General features: G+C 39.3%; 2 protein-coding genes across 5 annotated transcripts in view; one reads left to right on the top strand and one right to left on the bottom strand.

Annotated features, from left to right (window-relative positions):
- The window catches only part of acss2 (acyl-CoA synthetase short chain family member 2), a 79,996-nt gene extending 75,590 nt beyond the window's left edge, over positions 1–4,406 (top strand). For both annotated transcript variants that reach the window (XM_043710551.2, XM_043710550.2), the window contains 2 exons: positions 1,277–1,351; positions 1,447–4,406. In XM_043710551.2, coding sequence (XP_043566486.2) covers positions 1,277–1,351; positions 1,447–1,571 — 200 coding nt within the window. In that variant the 3' untranslated portion in view covers positions 1,572–4,406. The remainder of the gene's footprint in view (positions 1–1,276; positions 1,352–1,446) is intronic.
- The window catches only part of LOC122559962 (uncharacterized), a 34,554-nt gene extending 15,779 nt beyond the window's left edge, over positions 1–18,775 (bottom strand). For 2 of the 3 annotated variants that reach the window (XM_087994834.1, XM_087994835.1), the window contains exons 1-2: positions 18,585–18,775; positions 11,790–12,033 (exon numbers count right to left, since the gene is read on the bottom strand). In XM_087994834.1, the coding sequence (XP_087850960.1) occupies positions 11,790–12,033; positions 18,585–18,724 (384 nt within the window). In that variant the 5' untranslated portion in view covers positions 18,725–18,775. Of the gene's footprint in view, positions 1–11,102; positions 12,034–18,584 lie in introns of those variants that run through there. The other variant, XM_043710070.2, reaches the window with a different exon arrangement.
- Between the last annotated feature and the right edge of the window lie 1,500 nt (positions 18,776–20,275).

The following is a 20,275-nucleotide window of genomic DNA, read 5'->3' as shown; positions in this document are numbered from 1 at the left end:
TTAACTTTTTTAAAAATATTTTTCACTTGTGTGATGTGGGCATTGTTGGCTGGGCCAGCATTTCTTGCCTGTCCCTAGTTGCCCTTGAAAAGATGGTGGTGAGTTGCCTTCTTGAACCACTGCAATCTAAGTGTTGTAGGTAGACCCACAGTGTCCTTCAGGAGGGAATTTCAGGATTTTGATCTCATGAGCCTGTAACATATGGTGTGATTTGAGAAATATGTTTGAAGCTCCAGCAATTTGGCTTAAAAATATGATTATTTTGAACTGTGAACCACATGCCATAATACTGCTCGAAGTGTAAATAGATTATTAGATGGGGGTGTTAAGACAAAGGTCTAGAACTCTTCATGGTTTCTTCTTCCTGGTAATTATGATACTTATGTCCTTTAACCAAGATTACCTTTCTGATCAAAGTTTGGGTAAAGATTTGTAGCTCGGGTGCTCGTTGTTGTGGTTCTGTTTGCCGAGCTGGAAATTTTTGTTGCAAACGTTTCGTCCCCTGTCGAGGTGACATCCTCAGTGCTTGGGAGCCTCCTGTGAAGCGCTTCTGTGGTGTTTCCTCCGGCATTTATAGTGGCCTGTCCCTGCCGCTTCCGGTTGTCAGTTTCAGCTGTCCGCTGTAGTGGCCGGTATATTGGATCCAGGTCGATGTGTTTGTTGATGGAGTTTGTGGATGAGTGCCATGCTTCTAGGAATTCCCTGGCAGTTCTTTACCATTATAGGGCAAGCGAAACAAAGAACAGCCAGGGAATTCCTAGAAGCATGGCACTCATCCACAAACTCCATCAACAAACACATCGACCTGGACCCAATATACCGGCCACTACAGCGGACAGCTGAAACTGACAACCGGAAGCGGCAGGGACAGGCCACTATAAATGCCGGAGGAAACACCACAGAAGCGCTTCACAGTAGGGTCCCAAGCACTGAGGATGTCACCTAGATAGGAGACGAAACGTTTGCAACAAAAATTTCCAGCTCGGCGAACAGAACCACAACAATTACCTTTCTGATTTCAATGAATCAAATGGATGTGTGTAGCCTAATTTTTGGACAAAAGAATCATTACCAAATCATTGAGTATAATGTCTTGCTCAAATGCTGGTTTTCTACCTGTAGGTTACATTCACACTATAATCTTGCTCTCTGTAAGTTCACACAATGTTATCTGAACTTATGCAATGAATCAAGGGAATTTTCTAACTTTAACTATGCTTTGCAATTTAATGGAAATGTCCCTTTCCATTAACAATTTTATTTTTGTATATTGCAGTTCGAGTTAAAATAGGACCCATTGCCACTCCTGACTATATACAGAATGCTCCTGGATTGCCCAAAACCCGTTCTGGTACGGTATATCGTGTAAATAATTTATCCAAAATTATATATGTTTAAAAATTTTATATTGAGCTTTTGACTTCCACCCCCCCCCCCCCCATAAAGGTAAAATTATGAGACGCATTCTGAGGCAGATTGCCCGAAATGAGAGAGAACTTGGAGATACATCAACTCTTGCAGATGGGACAGTTATAGAAGAACTCTTCAGCAACAGATGTAGAACAGCTTAAAGCAGTGTGTTTCTCAATTCAAATTGTCGTGTACACAGGTATATGTGCATGCCTGGGGAAAGGGCATTCCAGATCTATGGGAAGCCTATGGGTAAAGGACCAGAAGAAGCATTATGAAGATTATGGTGATGATTAAGTTGTGGGTGATTGTCTTGTTAGATATTTAATGCATATCTTGTAACAGAGAATTAATATGAATAGGCTGTCCATTAGCAATAAGTTGATTACGTTTCTATAACCTTTTTAAAAACGCATCACTTTTTAAACATTTCACTTTATTTTCAATGTCCTCTCTGTATTTTTATACAAGCATTTTTTCTTTGCTTCAATGTCAGTATAACAACCAAACATTCCAAGGCTGTTTTAAACTTTAGTTTAAACAAATGCTTTAATGTTTATACAACAATTATTCAGTTATTCAAACAAATGAAAATGAATTTATTGATGAGTAGTTCCCATTCTGAATTGTCTAAAATATCAGGCAGTATTCTGTTTATTTTGCTTTCCCTGTCCCATATCACTTTACATTAGAATTGTCTCTATCTGTTTGGACTGTTAACAATTATGGGTATGTGACCTTTAAAAACAATAAAATCAGGGAAAATTTACTTATTGGCAGAGAAATAACAAACAAGTGGGATTATCCTTGTAATTCATGAAGCATTAGTTGCAGCTTTGCCTCTGATAACTATAGGGATTGTTTATTTACCAGATTTTATGGTAAACCTTTGTTTATGTGGAACAACTCAAGGTGTACAAAGCCATACTTTTTATCAAATAAAAATGAAGGTATTGATGTTTGCAAATGCAATGGATTAACTGTTAAATATGTTGGTGATATCTACTCCAATTAAAGCTTTTCATATAAATGAAGTCTAGATTAACTACTGATGAGTTTTTCTCGATGAAGTATTTTCATAAGCAATTTTTGACTCCCAAATTCATATGGTCACACAGACACAATGACAGCACTCACTTAGATGGTTCCCCTCATATCAATTTTTTGCCTGAAGAAAGGTCACCGAACTTGAAATATTATCTGTGTTTGCTCTCTGCAGATGCACTAGACTTGTTGAGTTTCTACAACAATTTGTTTTTGTTTGTTTGTTTCAATTTTTTTTGTTTGATTTAATTGTTATTAGCTACAACCTTTATTTGGTTTAATATTGTGATGATTCAAATACATAGCTAAAAAATGAGGAGGACTTACTGTGATTCCACAATGTCAGAAGTCTTGTATCACTGTTGAAGGTCCCCCAAGAACAGAATGATTTATCTATGTTAAGGCTTTGTATCTAGCAGATCCTTTTTGTTTAGCTCGCTTCCTTTACAGAAGTTTTGTAACATCAAGGTATTCCTTGATATGCGGACTAACCGTGCAGTCCTCCTAATCCCAAAGGCTATTGCTGCTTCTACATGATCCAATATAAGATCTTGGTTTTCTCTGTGGTGTGGCCATAATTTTTTTTTGTTTTAAAAAAATGATTAATCAGATTAATTTCAGATGCGATCATTTCATTAAGTTGACCCTTCAAAGCATATAATAGCAAATTTTGTTGTTCTTTGGAATTCTGGCCTCCTTTTCTCTTCATGAATACTTCATTTGTGCAACTACTGCCATTGGTGGTTTGAGGTAAACAGGAGTTTAGGGTGTCGGTTTGATATCCAGACGTTTCATTACCTGGCTAGGTAACATCATCAGTGGCGACCACCAAGTGAAGCAAAGCTGTTGTCTCCTGCTTTCTATTTGTATCTTTCTCCTGGATGAGGTTCCTGGGGTTTGTGGTGATGTCATTTCCTGTTTGTTTTCTGAGGGGTTGATAGATGGCATCCAGATCTATGTGCTTGTTTATGGCGTTGAGGTTGGAGTGCCAGGCCTCTAGGAATTCTCTGGCATGTCTTTGCTTAGCCTGTCCCAGGATAGACGTGTTGTCCCAGTCGAAATGGTGGGTTTTTTTTTCATCCGTGTGTAGGGCTACGAGGGAGAGGGGGTCGTGTCTTTTTGTGGCTAGCTGGTGTTCATGTATCCTGGTGGCTAACTTTCTTCCTGTTTGTCCTACGTGGTGTTTATGGCAGTCCTTGCATGGAATTTTATAGATGATGTTGGTTTTGTCCATGGGTTGTACTGGGTCTTTTAAGTTTGTTAGTTTTTGTTTCAAAATGAAACGTCTGGATATCAAACCTACAGCTCAGCGAGCAAACCTACACCCTAAACCTCAACCTGAGCTACAAACCTTCACAACCTTGTGTAAACAGGAGTTGTTAACAGACAGTAAGAATGGGAAGATGAAACAGAAAATGAGGGTGAAATCACAACACAAAATTTACCTACATCAAATATCTGAACTCAGAAAATTCCCTTGCAGTCTTGTAAACCATCACCTCAAAGGTAGTCAACAATCTTTGATGAATCCCTCTTAAGACCAGCACCGACCACCTAAAAACATTGCCTTCGTGTCATCAGCTCCTTTTCCTGTTGTACCACATTAACTTCTGTCAGAAGTTAAAGAGTATAAGGAGAATGATGGTGAAGACACCATGTTCAGATTTACTGTAAATAATGCTATGGGATTGCAAACCATGTCTTTATAGGAATTATTCTTCAGCAAACTAAGTTGTAACCCCCCGACCCCTAGGATGTGATCTATAAATTACAGCTGTTTTATTATTAATGCACTGTCTTTTATTTTAAATTTGTTCCATGTTTATATTTCAAGTTGACTTGGCAAACCTTGATGTTGTGAAATATTGTGTAGTGGATTTGCAGATTGATATTAACACAATTCTAGTAACTTTAATTATGTTTTCAGGTAATAAACAGAATAAATAAAATTAGTTGTGTTGTGTGCCCTCTAATTTATAAATTAGTTGAGGACTGCAATATTAAAGTGTTATTTCTCAAAGTTGATCTTCTGCAGTTCATTTAGATGGGAAAGAAGTCCCATGGACCCTCTACAGATCTTATTGTATCCACTTTCACTTGAAAGATGGTGCTGCTGCTTTTGAAGAGACACCAATAGGGTGACTTCCAATTCCATGCTAGAGAGCTTCAGGCTGTACATTCAGTTGGTTCTTGTAATAGTATTGAAAATCCAATGTTGTAAGAATGGCTTAAATCTTATAACATTGTTGCTAATAGCAACTGAGCCAGTCTGGTTTTGTAATGTCATGTGATTAGTGGAATGTGTGTTCTGGCCTATTGTCTGATCAGATCTCAGATGTAGTATTACTCATCAGTAAAACACCTTTTAACAGGTAAGCAGAAGACCCTTGTAGACCCAACACACCTTAAGGTCAACTACAATGTTAGATTCCAAACTAAGCAACAAGCTGTTCAAATGATAAAATGCATCACAGCAATTCTGCAGCTGTTTCCCCTATCGGGGTAGTACATTCACAGCTATGTTCAAAGAGTTGTGTATATTTTTGCTGGGAGAAATTGTGGGATATGAAGCAACTCTTGAATTATTACTATTTGTACTAAATACAGCACACCTGTGTCGAAGCAGTTTATCAGAAAGCCATCGCCCTGCAGCTGTTCCTACACTGTTGTCCATTTCCTGCTTGTGACGTCTATTAAACTACTTGCTGCATGAGGAATTTTTTCTTTCCAACCGTTTATGCTTCACTTGAATTTATCTCCACACAAACACTGCACGATGTATGTTTGAAATTCTGCGTTAATTACAGCTATGTTGCTTGTACACTGCTAAAAGGAGACATTAAGTTGAGGCTTTTGGTCTTTGACAAGGACACAAGTAACCAGAGTTCTCAGGATTACTGATTCATTTGGGTATTTCCATGAGAAGGCAGCAGAGATTGACAGTTTCTCTGATTACTTTCTCATAGGAAAATGTGAAAAATACGTGCAAATGCTTCTTGCTTACATAGGACAGGGTCCTGTGAAAATGTGTCAAACTGTGACCTTGACTGTCTTAAACTGATTTCCAATGTAATTCTTAGCATTTTCAAGTTTTCTCAGTAAACATTGGTAGGATCACTTCTAATGTTGGACATGGTATTCTAAGGCTTGCAAGCACAGGCTGCATGAGCACCACTGCAAATGGTCAGCAGCACATGTTTGATATGGTGTACAAATCTCTGAGATGTATGGCCTTACATACGTAGCAACATTCTGGCACTGAGATTCATACCAGATTTGTGTTGCAGGCAAGACATCTTTTTATTAGTGTAGAATTCTGTTAGTGTAGAAAAGCACTTACATTTACTACAAAGTAGCAGCCTGGGACAGCTGGCTTCACCTGTTCGAATTTTGAGAAAGCTTCCCCTTCTCAGGGTAATTTTGAGGTAGTCATCAAAATTACATGGTTAGCAGATGACTAGGGCCCTATTCATAAGGTTGCTTATAACATTGATCTTGTAACTTCTGAAAGTGTAGGAATGCCAAGGCATATAATAACCAGTCAACACAGGTTTTCAATAGAGAGAAAAAAAATTACTAGAGAACCACTGCAAATTTCCTTAAAAACACATTGAGAAGGAGCTCATTTGAATGTTTCATTTCTATTGACAATCTGAGTGCAGGATGTAGTTTCTTAACCTGCATAAAAAAATTCTTTGCAGCTGAAGATTTGAATATCTTAAACATTTCATGTTTGCGTACTTGGAAGTTCAGCAGGGGTAGAAGGTTAATGGTCATTCTATTGAAGACATGCTTCTCACGGTAACCAATGAAGATGTTAGCGCATCTAAGGCCTGGACGGAATCCCATGGCAAAACAGTCTATTTGGGTTGGCTTAATGCTGACACAGCAAATCATGATGTCAATTTCAAAGTTCACAAGTCTGATAAAAACAGATTCAGATACTTTTGGCACATCTAGATTGCTCCAATATAGTGCAAATATCAATGGCCTCCTTGGATGATATATTGGCCATTGAACTCGCAATGTCAAAAAAGTTCGTGGGCATTCTATTGCTCTCAGTATGTAAATATTCCATGGTAAGGGTGATGAGAAAGTCTATAGCCTTAAAACTTGTCTTTAAACATTTAGACTAAAATGTAATGCTGAATTATAGAACACATTTACTGCAGTAGAAAATAGGCAGGAAGGCTCAGAAAAAGGAAGGGATCTTAAGGAATGCAGAAGACAGGGACATCTGGGCTCACCAAGTGACAACAGGTTGCTGCGAGGCAATTAAGAACATTTGCCTTAGCATCGGTGAACTTGTGTGACCAGGACACCAAGTGGTAACATTCACAGCCTTTCCCTTGTGAAATTTGTGACAGTGTTTGATTCTGACCCTGAAACGAAACTCTGTACGATCAAAACCTTTGTAATCAATGGTCAGACACTGTCAATTATAATGGATTCTCATTACCCCTTGCAAACGGGGCAGACACAGAGAAAAAAATTCTTTTCTGTTGCAAAACCCTGACTTGAGAGTTCAGAAGGACACTAGAGAGACAGTCCATTTTAGTGCTGAGGCTGTTGGAGCCAGTAGAAAATTAAATCTTTGTGCTTACTTGCTATGGATTGAATTTAATTGCATTGAGATTTTTTGGTGATTTTAAGTAGCCATTACTGGTTATAAAATGCAAACTCTGTAAAAGGTAATATTAGTAAAGCTTCAACTTACTTGTTTTTACAGACCATGACTGCACCACTGTCAATTCTAACTAGTCAGATCTTATGTCTTATTTAAATTTGAGTCACAAACTTGAAAAGAAGGCATGTTTAATTCGAGACTAATTAATCATTTTAAATACAGCTTTGCAGTAACATTTCAGCCTCAGGTACAGAATGATTCTGTGTTTAAGATAAAAAGCAGGAATCTGCTCCCAGCTTAAAATTATTCTAAACCTAACATTGAAGAGATTCTGACACAGTCTGTCGGGAAGCCATTTTATGGTCAAAAGTTTGCCCTCCTTGCTAAGAAGCCATTTCGTAAAACAATGATATCAGACATGCGAGCTTTGCAAGATTACCTTTTGACACCTCCCACTTAATTTAGATTGGTACTTCTTTATAGGAACTTATCTTGCCAGCAGATGCCTAACTTGGCTGGATTGTTTTTAACCACCTGATGGTCAGTCAAGCGCACACAGATCTGTCAATTAACTTTTCTTCTTTATGAATTATTGTTTTTCTGTCTAACTAAGAACATGCAATGTCTTTTTCAAACTTCTGTATTAAGGAAGCCACTTTGTATCAGTACATTGGAGTAGCCTGCTGGGGCACTTGAAGAGCTGGTACCCTACTCTCCTCAGTTATTAGAATCTAGTTAGTTTAGCTTATGTTGTAACAGTGATGCTATTGGTAAATAAAGGGGATGACTAAAATTAAACTAAACTGTCTGTAAAAGGGTTTTTTATGCCAGACTTCCAAAGAGTACAATCGCTGGGATGAACAGAGAGAGGCTTACAGGTCTGAGTCCATAAGGGATTCCCTGGGCCATCTCAAATCTCCACTTTAACAATGATAAGCTGAAATTTTGGGTTGTGAGCTTAAAGACAGCAATGGCTGCCACACAGCTCAATTTCTTCACTCTCACAGGTTTTCCAACCCATCCATCTCCCCTCTCTAAGGGGTTGCAGCAATTTTGAAGCATCAAAACATAATCCGAACAGATACAAGTTTGGGAAGCAAACTTGTATAGTCTTTGTGAAAGTGAAGGATTTCTTCAGAGTGTATTTGGGAGAGCTGTGTTTGAACAGCTGAAGCTAGTTTTCTTATGCTACTATTTTGCAGTAAATCCACAAATGGTTTCTAAACAGTATACTGCTGTCAAGCCATAAAGCTGGCTTGCCTTCCACACTAATTAGTAATGTTATATGACTTTCATTGCTGGTATGATGCCAGGTATGTAGGCCAAACATCCCAATGGCTGGCAGACTGCATCAAACAACACAGCAGGCAGCATGTCAATTATCCTCACAGTGGTCATGTTTGTAGGCCTCAACACCATTAGATATGATTCAATGTTAGATTCAACCTATGATTCTGCAGCTGAACACTATTGATTGAAAAAGCCAGATTCTTATACCAGAAACTGGTTTAAGCTCATCAGTCAGGCTCGCGGTGTGATGAATTTACCATGCTAGAAGCTATATAGACAGACAGTCCCAGGTTGTGAACAGGTTCTGTTCCTGCATCGATTTGTAAGTCAATTTGTATGCAACTTAGAACACAATGCAGAACAGTACAAAGCTGGCGTTTGTAAGTATAAGAAATGTTCATATGTCATCCTGTATGAGATTGTGTTCGTAATTATGAACATTCATAAAACAGGGACCCCCCCCCCCCCCCGTATGAAGTAAGCAGAAGAAATTTGTACATATCTTTTTATCCCCTTTGGGACAAGAGTCATGCACGCTGGCAATCTCAGTTGTATTCTCACAGCAATACCCTGACCACTCAGAGGCCCAACCATCGTCATTCTCTTCTCAACCTGTATAGTGTTCCTTTTCAAAATCTGATTTCATGCATCCAAGTGCCGATGAAAGTTTTGTCTCAGTTTAGCAATGTTTAAGTCATATAGCAATTCACACGCAATTTTTAAAATCTGTTGCCTAGATTTCAAAGCACAGCTTCATCTTTTTGTTCCAAGTTAGTGAGAAGTGGATGCAGGACAAACTTATTTAAAAACTAGCAATAGGTAACGATTGCACCAACCATATGTCTGTTTTGACTCTTCAGACAGTGAGTTCCTGCCTTGCCATGCCAGTGATGACAACGGCATAATGTTTATAATATTAGAATGATAACGCTGCATTTTTGCCTGATAATCCAAGTTTTACTTGTACTTATCTCAATCAAGTTTAATAAATTGACTGATGTAACAGAAGCCAGAATAGTCTTGTATTCATCTATTGTTTAAGATTTCCTACTAAATGTGAATTCTTTAGAGAATTTAGAGTGGAAGATATAAAAATTGCATTTACCTTTCCTGACGACTGGACATCTCAGAATGCTGTATATCCATTGCTTTTACAGTGTAGTCACTGTTATGTAAAATGCAGCAGCCAATTTGTATACAGCATGCTCCCACAAAGTGATAATGACCATTAAATATGTTTGTAATCAGAAGAATATTGACCAATATATAGAAAAACAACTACCCTGCTCTTTCTAAATAATGTCATGGGATCTTTCTTGCTAGCTCAGAAGTCAGAATGGGCCTTGACTTAACATCTTATTTGAAAGACAATGCTTCGAACATTGCAACATTTCCTCAGCACTGGAATGGAGTGTTGACCTTCATGTTCATGTCTGCAGTGCAACTCCAACCTATAACTTGATTCAGAGGTAAGGATGCACCTAACCTCCACAGTTTATAAAGAACTGATGGCTGCAGCTTTTTTCTATCAGAACTGATACTTATTTTTCTTAAAAATAAAGTTGTACAAGGTTGACATGAAATTAAAGCACATGGTATAAGAGGTAATGGGCTGGAATGGATTAAGAATGAATTAACACAAAAAACTGAGAGTGGGAATAACTGGGTCATTAGTTAGTGTGCTGATGTGAAAGTGGGGTACTGCAAAGAACTGAACTTGGGCACCAGCTGTTCACTATATATCAATGGTTTGGATGTGAGAACAAAACATAGTATTTCCAATTTTGCACATGATACAAAGCTAATGAAGGATGTGTATTTGAGGGAGATGTAAGACTTCTTCCGAGAGGATTTAATCAGAAATAGTGAATGAATAAGAACATGGCAATTTAAGGTTATCCATTTTGCTAATACATGCAGAATATTTCTCATATAGTGTAAGGTCGGAAAGTATTAATGTGTAAAGGGACCTTAGTGGCTTTGTCAATAAGTTACTGAAGGCTAACATGCAGATACAGCAAGCTATCAGGAAAGCTAATGGAATGTTAGCATTTATCGCAAGATGATTTGAGTACATGAGTAATATGATGTGACTTTCAGTGCTTCAATTGTATAGCAACTTGGTTAGACCACACCTAGAATACTATGTCCTTATCTCAGTAAATATTTTATTGTCATTGAGGGAGTACAAAGAAGATTCACCACACTTATTCCCAGGATGGTAGGACTGTCTTATGAACAGAGCTTGGGCAAACTGGGCCTGTCCTCTCAAGAGTTTCTAAGAATAAGAGGTGAGCTCATTGAAACCTACAAAACATTTAGTTTAAGGGATAGATAAGGTACCGCAAGTAAGATGTTTCCCTTGGTTGGAGTCTAGATCCAGGCAGCGCAACTTTAAAAATAAGTGGGATACCATTTAAGACCAAAGAGAAATATGTTTACTCAGAGAATGATCCATCTTTGGAATTGTCCATCCCAGAAGGGCTGTGGAAGCTCAGTCTTTGAGTGTGTTCAAAGTAGATGTTGATAAATTTTTGATTATCAATGGCAGAAAGGACTGTGCAGATGGTGTGGATAAGAGGCACCAAAGTGTTTGATCAGTTATGATAATATTAAATGGCATAGCTGGCTTGATGGGCTGAATTGGCTACTCCTGTTCTTATATAAAACTAGTAATCAATTAACATGCATTACTTATTACAAAAATTAAGAAAAAGATGCAGAACCAGCATTCAACTTTGTAATTGTGAATCTTTAATCATACATTCTCTAAGTCTTCAATCTACTTTCCTCTTCTCTCGCAAATCACAGCATGTCTCCCAGGTTGCAGTAGATACCCTTACTGCTGTGATTATTCTTCAAGCAGGAATGGAGAATACTCTGGACTGGCAACATGTCTTTATGATTATGAAGAAAATTATCTCTATAGGTGAATGACTGAACATTCCTCTTACAATAGGACCCTCTGTATCTTGACCCTTGCATCAAGAACTAGGAAAATCTGGTTACCAAATTCAAATTCCAGCTGGAGAACCACAAATCTGCCTCTAATTCAGTTGAAGCTAGTTATGATTGTATTTTAATTACAGGAAATATAATAATTCAATACCATTTCGTAACAAAAATATTACACCCTTTCCCAAGGTTTAAGCTTCCTTGCCATTTGTGAAACAGTAGGTGCACTATTAATTGACATAATTTTGTGTTTTTGAATGCCAGGGATTTCTTGTCCACTTTGCACAAGGTGCAGTACTTGAGCAAAAGATAAGGTGCAGCTTTCTCCAGTAACTTCTGTGGTAATAGCTGAAAGATGCGTAGTGTCACCAATTGTTTTATTTTCATGTGGTTCCTTTATTTGGCTGTCTTCTGTTAGTTCACAGTACGTGTTGTGATCATTACCTTCTATCTCTTCACTAACCTGAAATTGCATTCTCACATCCTCCATTTTCTCTGCTTGTTGATCTATGGGTAGCGAATAATTGACCTTTGTGGTCTCTATTGTCGCTGTTTCGTCATTTTGTCCTTGATCACTTGGAGTTTGTCTGAGCAGTCTCTCAAAAGCCTTTGTCATATCTTCCTCTGCCGCTAAGTCATTCTTGGCATCAATTATTTGTGAAGAAAGCCATCCTTTGTAGCTTTCAAGATCAATGGGTCCAATAAACCTAGAAAAAGTGGGAGTTTTATTTGATATTTCCACACAAATGCCACTGCCTAACATTAATCCAAGCAGGAACTGTCACAAAATCCCAAAACAAATGGAAACAATAAAGTAAACTTGAAAAGAAAAATGCTGCATTTCCATTTTTATACAAAGCAATGTGTTCTTAAGCATGTTTCAAGGAAATCTATTTGTTATTTAGATGACACTGATAAATGTACCATCCACCCACAAATTCAAAGTGTCAAAATTGGTTGCATCCCCATTTTGCATCTTACCACATTATTACTTCCATTAGTCAGAGTCAAACAGCACAAAAATAGGCCCTTCAGCCCTGTCTATCTGTGCTGACACCGTCAGAGATCAATGGACTTGTCAACAAAGGTTTCTATTTTCTTCAATACTCCTGACAAGCCTACTATTGTGTATATCTTTTCCTTATTGCACCTCCTAAAGCATCATCTTGTATTTGTCAGGATTAAATTCCATCTGCCATTGCTCTGCTCAATTTGCCAGCTGATCAATATCAGACCTCCTCACTATCTAAACACTCCCAGACTTAGTATCATCTGCAAAGTTAGTAACTAAACTTTCCAAAAGACACATCCAAGTCATTAATGTACATAACAAACAGCGAGACTCCATGCACCAATCCCTTTGGGACACTGCTGCTTGCTGCTTCCATATACAAAGAACCCTCCATCACCCTTTGCTTCCTATTTGTAAGCTAGTTTTGGATCTAGTTTGTCAACTTACCTTGAATCCCATAGGTGCTCACCTTTTGGACCAGCCTTCTATGTGGAACCTTATCAAAGGTCTTGCTGAAGTTCATTGTTTAAAACAATGCATGTAATTTGCACAAGAGGATTTCTTGATTTTGAGTACTGGAGAGGAGCTATTGCTTATTATATGATGTAGAATACAGACTCAGTGGGCTGAATTACCTCTTTTTATGTGCTGTATGATTCTATGACAGAGCTTAAAAATGTGTTGCTGGAAAAGCACAGCAGGTCAGGCAGCATCCAAGGAGAAGGAGAATCGACGTTTCGGGCATAAGCCCTTATGCCCGAAACGTCGATTCTCCTTCTCCTTGGATGCTGCCTGACCTGCGCTTTTCCAGCAACACATTTTTAAGCTCTAATCTCCAGCATCTGCAATCCTCACTTTCTCCCGACTCTATGACAGTATCAATCAAATGGAGAGCTTTTCCATGCTTTTCATGATTATCTCTCTCTGAAAATTGTAGATAATATCAAAGGCAGAGAAAAACATTGAAAATCATATGGATAACTATGGTAATGGTTTAACATTCATTTTTAATTGGTTATCGGAACCACCAGACACATCAGCTACAATACAGTTATAATCATATTATACAAAAATCTGATATGGTTATTAATATATAACTTCAGTTGGCACTGTTAGTGTACAGGTGAAAACATATTTTATTGTTACCATGTATTTGCAAGTAAAAGTCGACCCTCTATTTTTGGCCAAAAAATCTGTAATTTTCCACGTATCTCAAGTAAAAGTCAACCCTAGTTCTTTGCAGATAACAGGTCAACATTAATGAGTCAAGGTATTATCCTGTACATAAACGTTACGGCTACAATGATCAGTGAGACTGTATGAGAGTCACATGTCTGGTAACTTTTTTTTAATCAAAAATAAAAGCTTAAAATGTTAGTTTGAAAAACTAAAACACCTGCAAACGAGAAAACGGAAGGAAATGGAAGAAACTGACGGGAAGGTTTAAGACACATCAGGTCAGTTGTGTGCAGCTCCACTGAGCTCACTTCCCCTGTAACAATCATGGAATACAGTCATATACCTAGATGAGGTTTTGAAATTTCTTCTTTTTGTGTAAAAATGCCTTCCAGAAAAAGCTGAAAGTTATTGAAATTGCACAGAAGACAAATAACTGTGAAGCAGCAATTACCGTAATTCATTGTGATTTTTATATTCATTTAGAGATCAATTGGGCTTCTGCTAATGATACGGTACTTTGGACTATACCATGAATTTCAGCTCCTCAAAAGTAGTATCCATGTTATAGTCAACCCCATAAATTTAACCTTAAAAAATAGTCTTAAAAATCCGACTTTTACACTGGTATAACGGTTTTCAGATGCTTCTTCCTTCGAAATATCATGAATCGAGGTCACTTTCTTAGTAAAGGGCAAAATGGCTAACTCTAAACATAACTTTTTTATGAACAGAAGTTATCTGCTATTGCACAAGTAAACTCATCTAAGTGCGGTAATTTTAGGACCACAAAGGAGTGAGTAGAAAGCAGTGATGTGCTGCTTTTTGATTCTGAACAAAGTAAGTGAATTAATGGCACAAATACAGATTAGTTGTGGCATGATCTTAGAGCCATTATGGTTACAATGACATCATAGGTGGTAATTATACATTTGGGGTATGTGACATTTTCAAAGACATTTGACAAAGTTCCTCATGGGTGACTAGTTAGCAAGGTTGGATCTCATGGAATACAGGGAGAACTAGCCATTTGGATACAGAACTGGCGAGGGTTGCTTTTCAGACTGGAGGCCTATGACCAGTGGAGTGCCACAAGGATCAGAGTTGGATCCACTGCTTTTTGTCATTTACATAAATGATTTGGATGTGAACACAGGAGGTATAATTAGTAGGTTTGCAGATGACACCAAAATTGGAGTTGTAGTGGACAGCGAAGGAGGTTAACTCAGAGTACAATGGAATCTTGATCAGATGGGCCAATGGGCTGAGGTGAGGCAGATGGAGTTTAATTTAGATAAATGCGAAATGCTGCATTTTGGAAAAGCAAATCAGAGCAGGACTTATACACTTAATGGTAAGGTCCTGGAGAGTGTTGCTGAACAGAGACCTTGAAGTGCAGGTTCATTGAAAGTAGAGTCACAAGTAGATAGGATAGTGAAGGAGGAGTTTGGTATGCTTTCCTTTATTGGTCAGAGCATTGAGTATCGGAATTGGAAGGTCATGTTGCGGCAGTACAGGACGTTGGTTAGGCTACTTTTGGAATATTGCATGCAATTCTGGTCTCCTTCCTATTGGAATGATGTTGTGAAGCTTGAAAGGGTTCAAAAAAGATTTACAAGGATGTTGCCAGTGTTGGAGGATTGAGCTGTAGGGAGAGGCTGAATATACTGGGGCTACCTTCCTCGGACTGTCGGAGGCTGAGGAGTGACCTTATAGAGGTTTATAAAATCATGAGGGGTATGGATAGAATAAATAGACAAAGTCTTTTCCCTGGGGTAGGGAAGTCCAGAACTAGAGAGTATAGGTTTAGGGTAAGAGGGGAAAGATATAAAAGGGGCCTAAGGGGCAATTCTTTTCATACAGAGTGGAGCATGTATGGAATGAGCTACCAGAGGAAGTAGTGGAGGCTGGTACAGTTGCTGCATTTAAAAGGCATCTGGATGGATATATGAATGGCAAGGATTTAGAGAGATATGGGCCAAGTACTGGCAAATGGGACTAGATTAGCTTAGGATATCTGGCATCACGGACAAGTTGGACCGAAGGGTCTGTTTCTGTGCTGTACATCTCTATGACAGGCAGGCTAGGTGGAAGGGTAGCATTCTTGGAACAGGATGGAATAAATACCAAAGCAAGAAATGGTCTTGGGTCAGAAGACGTGGGATTTATATGGGTAGAGGTTAAAAAAAAAAATGACACTGGTAGACATAGTCAATAGGTGCCTTAACAGTGGCTAAACAATTTGAAAGAGAATAAATCTGAAAATAATGAGGGAATGTAACAAAGGCAGTACGTTAATCATATGCAATTTAATCTTCATATAAACTGAGATAGTCAGATTGGCAGAGGTAGCCACAAGGAAGAATTCAGTGTAATTTTGGACAGTTTCTTAGAATAATATGTTGTGGATTCAACCAGTGATCAGGGTATTTTGGATCTGGTAATGTCTTGAGGCAAATTTAATAAACAATGTCAAAGTAAAAGGTCCACTGCAAATACTGGCCATAACATGGTAAAACTTAGCATTTCGTTTGACAGTTAACAACTTATGTAGGCTTAACACAGTTGTTTGCTACTTAAGTGTTATTACAAACGAATGAAAGCAGAGCTGACTTCAGGTGATTGGATGAGTTTAGCAGTAAAGATGTTTCAGCAACAATAACGTTTGTTTTAAAAAGTTGTTCATGGCTCACAGCAAAGATATATCCCAGTGAGAAAGAAAGATTCTTGGACAGGGAGAAGCCAACCAAGGTTAACCAGGCAAGTTAATGATAGCATCAAATAGAACGAAAGATTAGTGGTAAGCCATAGGACTGGCAAAGTTTTAAAAACCACCAGAAGACAACCAAATAAAGCGGGAGAGTAAACTTTTGAGGGTTTACAAGAATGATCCTGCGGATTCAGGGCTCGTCATATGAGGAACGATGGAAGACTCTAGGTTTGTACTCAATAGAGTTCAGAAGAATACGGAGGAATCTGACTGAAAATTACTGGATACTGAGAGGCCTAGAGATCAGCGCAACATTAAGGGCCAAAGGGTCTGTAATGTGCTGTAATGTTCTATGTCCTATAAGATGTTTCCAATGGTAGGACAGACTAGCACCCAGGGACACAGACTCAGGGTGAAGGGATTACCCTTTAGAACAGAGTTGAGACATTTTTTTCAGCCAGAGTGATGAATCTGTGGAACTCATTGCCGCGGAGGGCTGTGGAGGCCAAGTCATTGAGTGTATTTAAGACAGAGATAGATAGTCCGTGATTATTAAGCGAATCAAGGGTTACAGGGAAAAGGCAGGTGAATGGGTTGAGAAACATGTCAGCCATGATCAAATAGCAGAGCAGAAACAATGGGCTGAATGGCCTAACTCTGTTCCTATACCTAATGGTCTTACTTGCAAGTAATAGCTAGACAGCAAAAGTTTCTTTAAGCATATAAAAATGAAACAAGAAACCAAAGGCCTTTTAAAGGACAATGCTGGGGAAATGGAGAACCAGGAAATGGCAGAGAGGTTTCATAAATACATTGATTGTTATAGTAGAAGACACTAACAGCACACCAAAACTACTAAATAATCAAGGGGCAAAAGGAGCAGAGTATACAAATAGAATAACTATTACTAGAGGAAAATGTATTCATGAAACCGTTGGGGCTAAAGACTTAAGTTACCTGGACCTTTGGGATTCATCCTAGGATATTAAAGGATGTATATATACGGAAAGGCACTGGCAGTAATCTTCCAGATTCCTTATTAATTAATTATAATGGTTTGAGGAAGCAACAAGCTGGATAGATAAAGGGGATTCGTTTCAGTGAATGTAATATATTTGGATTCTCAAAAGGTGCTTAATAAGTAGTAACATGGTGTAGGAGGTAGTATACAAGTATGGATAGAGAACTAGCTAACTAACAGAAGACAGAGAATTGGGATAAGGGAGGCATTATCAGGATGGCAACCTGTAACTACTGGAGTGCCACAGGGATCAGTGTTGGACCACACTTATTTACAATATTTATTAATGGCTAGTATTAGGAAAGTGAATGTTATTGCCAAGATTGTGGATAACAAAAGAGGTGGTAAGGCAAGTGGGTAAGGATAACGGAAAAAGTCTGCATTGTGATACATTCGGGTTAACTTAGCAGATATAGTATAATGATGGAAAACTATTGTACAATGCAAAATTCCTTCTGTTGCACACTCAGAATGCTGCTAAAGCTGTTCACATTAAACTGGTAGAATCACCAAAGTGGAATCTGTGTGTCTGTGCCGCAACCAAATAATTGTAGTTTTCTTTTATTTTTGGAAGTTTGCACGTGCAGAGAAACTGCTGCCATTCAGGAGAGAAGATCAGCATTATCTTTTCACAAAAATGTCAGAACAGAGGAATAGAGAAAAAAGGCATATCATGGAATGAGGAACATGTTAAGAGCTCCAGGTAGCATGCCACGGATGAGGCTGGTGTACCCAATTGCCTGCCTCTTCCATGATTATGTCTATGGTTGGGTATCCTTGTAGAGGGAATGCATGCTGTCTACCACAACGTTTCACACATTCTGCAATCAGTAGGGGGCTAGGGTGCATTGTCACCTGACAAAATTATATTTCAATTTAAATGTTTTAGCCTTTTTGTCATTGATTTTGATAATGATGCTCTTTGGAGCCTATTCTGCTCCAATTTTCTTTGATTTGTCTTTGTAAAATATCTTTTTTTTTAAAACTGCCATAGACTAAGAGGCTCGTTAGAGAGAGAGAACTGCTGCTGCTTTAACTTGAGGGTGACTATGCCTCAGGCAATGCTTTTTACCAACTTCAGCTGGTGTGGGAACTGGCATCATTCTGCAAACCAGCCGTCCAACCAACTGAGCTAACATACCCCCTTAAAATAGCGGGCAAAACATAGATGAAAATACAATAAGATTAAAAAGGGAAGTTACTGGAGTGTTATGAATCAGGTTTGTGATGAACAGGAATGGAAAGCAGCTGGAGCTTGGCTCTTGAGATGCTGCATCTGGGTTAAAACATAGTGAAACCAAACGGCACCATGTCAGGGAGACTGGGCCCGGGACTCTACCTGCAGTAATAGTACACCTTCGCCTCAAGGAGTCGCTCCTCGGAACACCGCACCGCGTCTCCCAGCTGGGCCAAGCCTCGTTGGAAGACCTCGTCAGCCTCGAACTGATAGCCGTGAAACCGCCTGCACTCGGCCTCCATTACTCCAGCCCCGCCATCAGCCTCTTGATGTTGGCGGACCGGAATCCGCGGCCGTGCGCCCCCTGCCGACTGGAGGATTGATCGGACTCCTGCAGCGCGGACCGGAATACGCGGCTGCGCGCCCCCTGCCGACTGGAGGATCGATCGGGCTCCCGCCGCACCTTGAGTGCAGACCGGAATCTGCGGTCGTACGCCCCCTGCCGACTGGAGGATTGATCGGACACCTGCAGCGCGGACCGGATTACGCGGCCGTGCGCCCCCTATTGACCGGAGGATTGATCGGGCTCATTCATTAATTAATCCCCTTACGCCTACCTTGGAATGTACGCATGTTCACGTTCCTCATTTCCTGAGGAACCGCAGAGGTTCGTGGTCCTGATGAAGGGCTTTTGCCCAAAACCTCGATTTTCCTGTTCCTCGGATGCTGCCCGACCTGTTGTGCTTTTCCAGCACCACTTTGATCTAAACTCTGGTTTCCAGCATCTGCAGTCCTTGTTTTTACCTCGTTTGCCTTACTGGTGAGACACAGAGAGCTGGTGTTTTAACTGGACTTGCATCCACTATACACACTCAGGCAGTACATTTCAGACTGTTAGAAACGAAAATCGCTTCTCAATAATCGCTCTAGACAAATTCAGGAAAACAAAGTTTTATTAACAAGTCAAGTCTGCAGAGTCGGGCACCCTTAAAGAAAAGGCGCGCTGAGGCTTACAAAGTCTCCATTATTTATAGGACAAGTCCCTCCTCTCCTTGGCTCCAACAAGCCATGAGGTTCACATTCTTAAAAACATCATTATTTTTATCACAAAGTCTGCAACAAAAGGCTCCAGAGTCTCCAAAGTTTGTTGTTTTTCTCACCCTGTAGTCTTATCAGTCAAAAGCTTTAATTTGAAACAGATGTCTCAAGTTGTTCCCCCATCCTGGAGTCTTATCAGTCAAGGACTCATCCTTCACAGCTGTGTGAATGGCTTCATTAATCAAGAGCCTGCTTGCTTTTACTATAGCTCACAAATTGTCAGCATTCTGCACAATTTAAACTACTCTACTTTTGAGTATATAAAATGGTTGTTAGAAAAGAAACAAAGGTTTTGTCTTTTATTATAGATCAGTCTGTGGTCCAGGCACATCTTAAAGTTTAAACCGAAATTACCTCTTACAATTCCACCCTTTTCTTTCTTTAAGATGTGCCTGACCAAGATAAGCCCCCCCTTCCCTCAAGGGCCCGGGAAATCCTTGGTCTTTCGCAGCAACATCACTTTAAGTTCCCGTGTCCCATGTTGTGGAACCACCACTGCCTGGAGTCGGGAAATATTTTTCTGAATTAAAAACTGAATACAGGGAGTTAGGCAGGGTAATACGAGAAGAAGAATCATGCCTCCCCCAACCACCAGCAACGCCGTGCGCCACCAGCTACCACCTAGGAGACCATCCCACCATCCGATGCCACTAAGAGGACGCCAAGATTGTACTGGCACATGGGCCAATCTCCGAATTTCATCGGAAATTTTCAAAACCGCTTTACCATTATCGTCAATTTCTAGACAGCAGTTT

The sequence above is a fragment of the Chiloscyllium plagiosum genome, unplaced genomic scaffold (assembly GCF_037043375.1).
Source record: "Chiloscyllium plagiosum isolate Xiang-an unplaced genomic scaffold, Cpla_swu_hap1 HiC_scaffold_15, whole genome shotgun sequence".
Classification (NCBI taxonomy): domain Eukaryota; kingdom Metazoa; phylum Chordata; class Chondrichthyes; order Orectolobiformes; family Hemiscylliidae; genus Chiloscyllium; species Chiloscyllium plagiosum.
The sequence above is the reverse complement of the archived record's forward strand: the minus strand, read 5'-3'. Positions and strand labels throughout refer to the sequence as shown.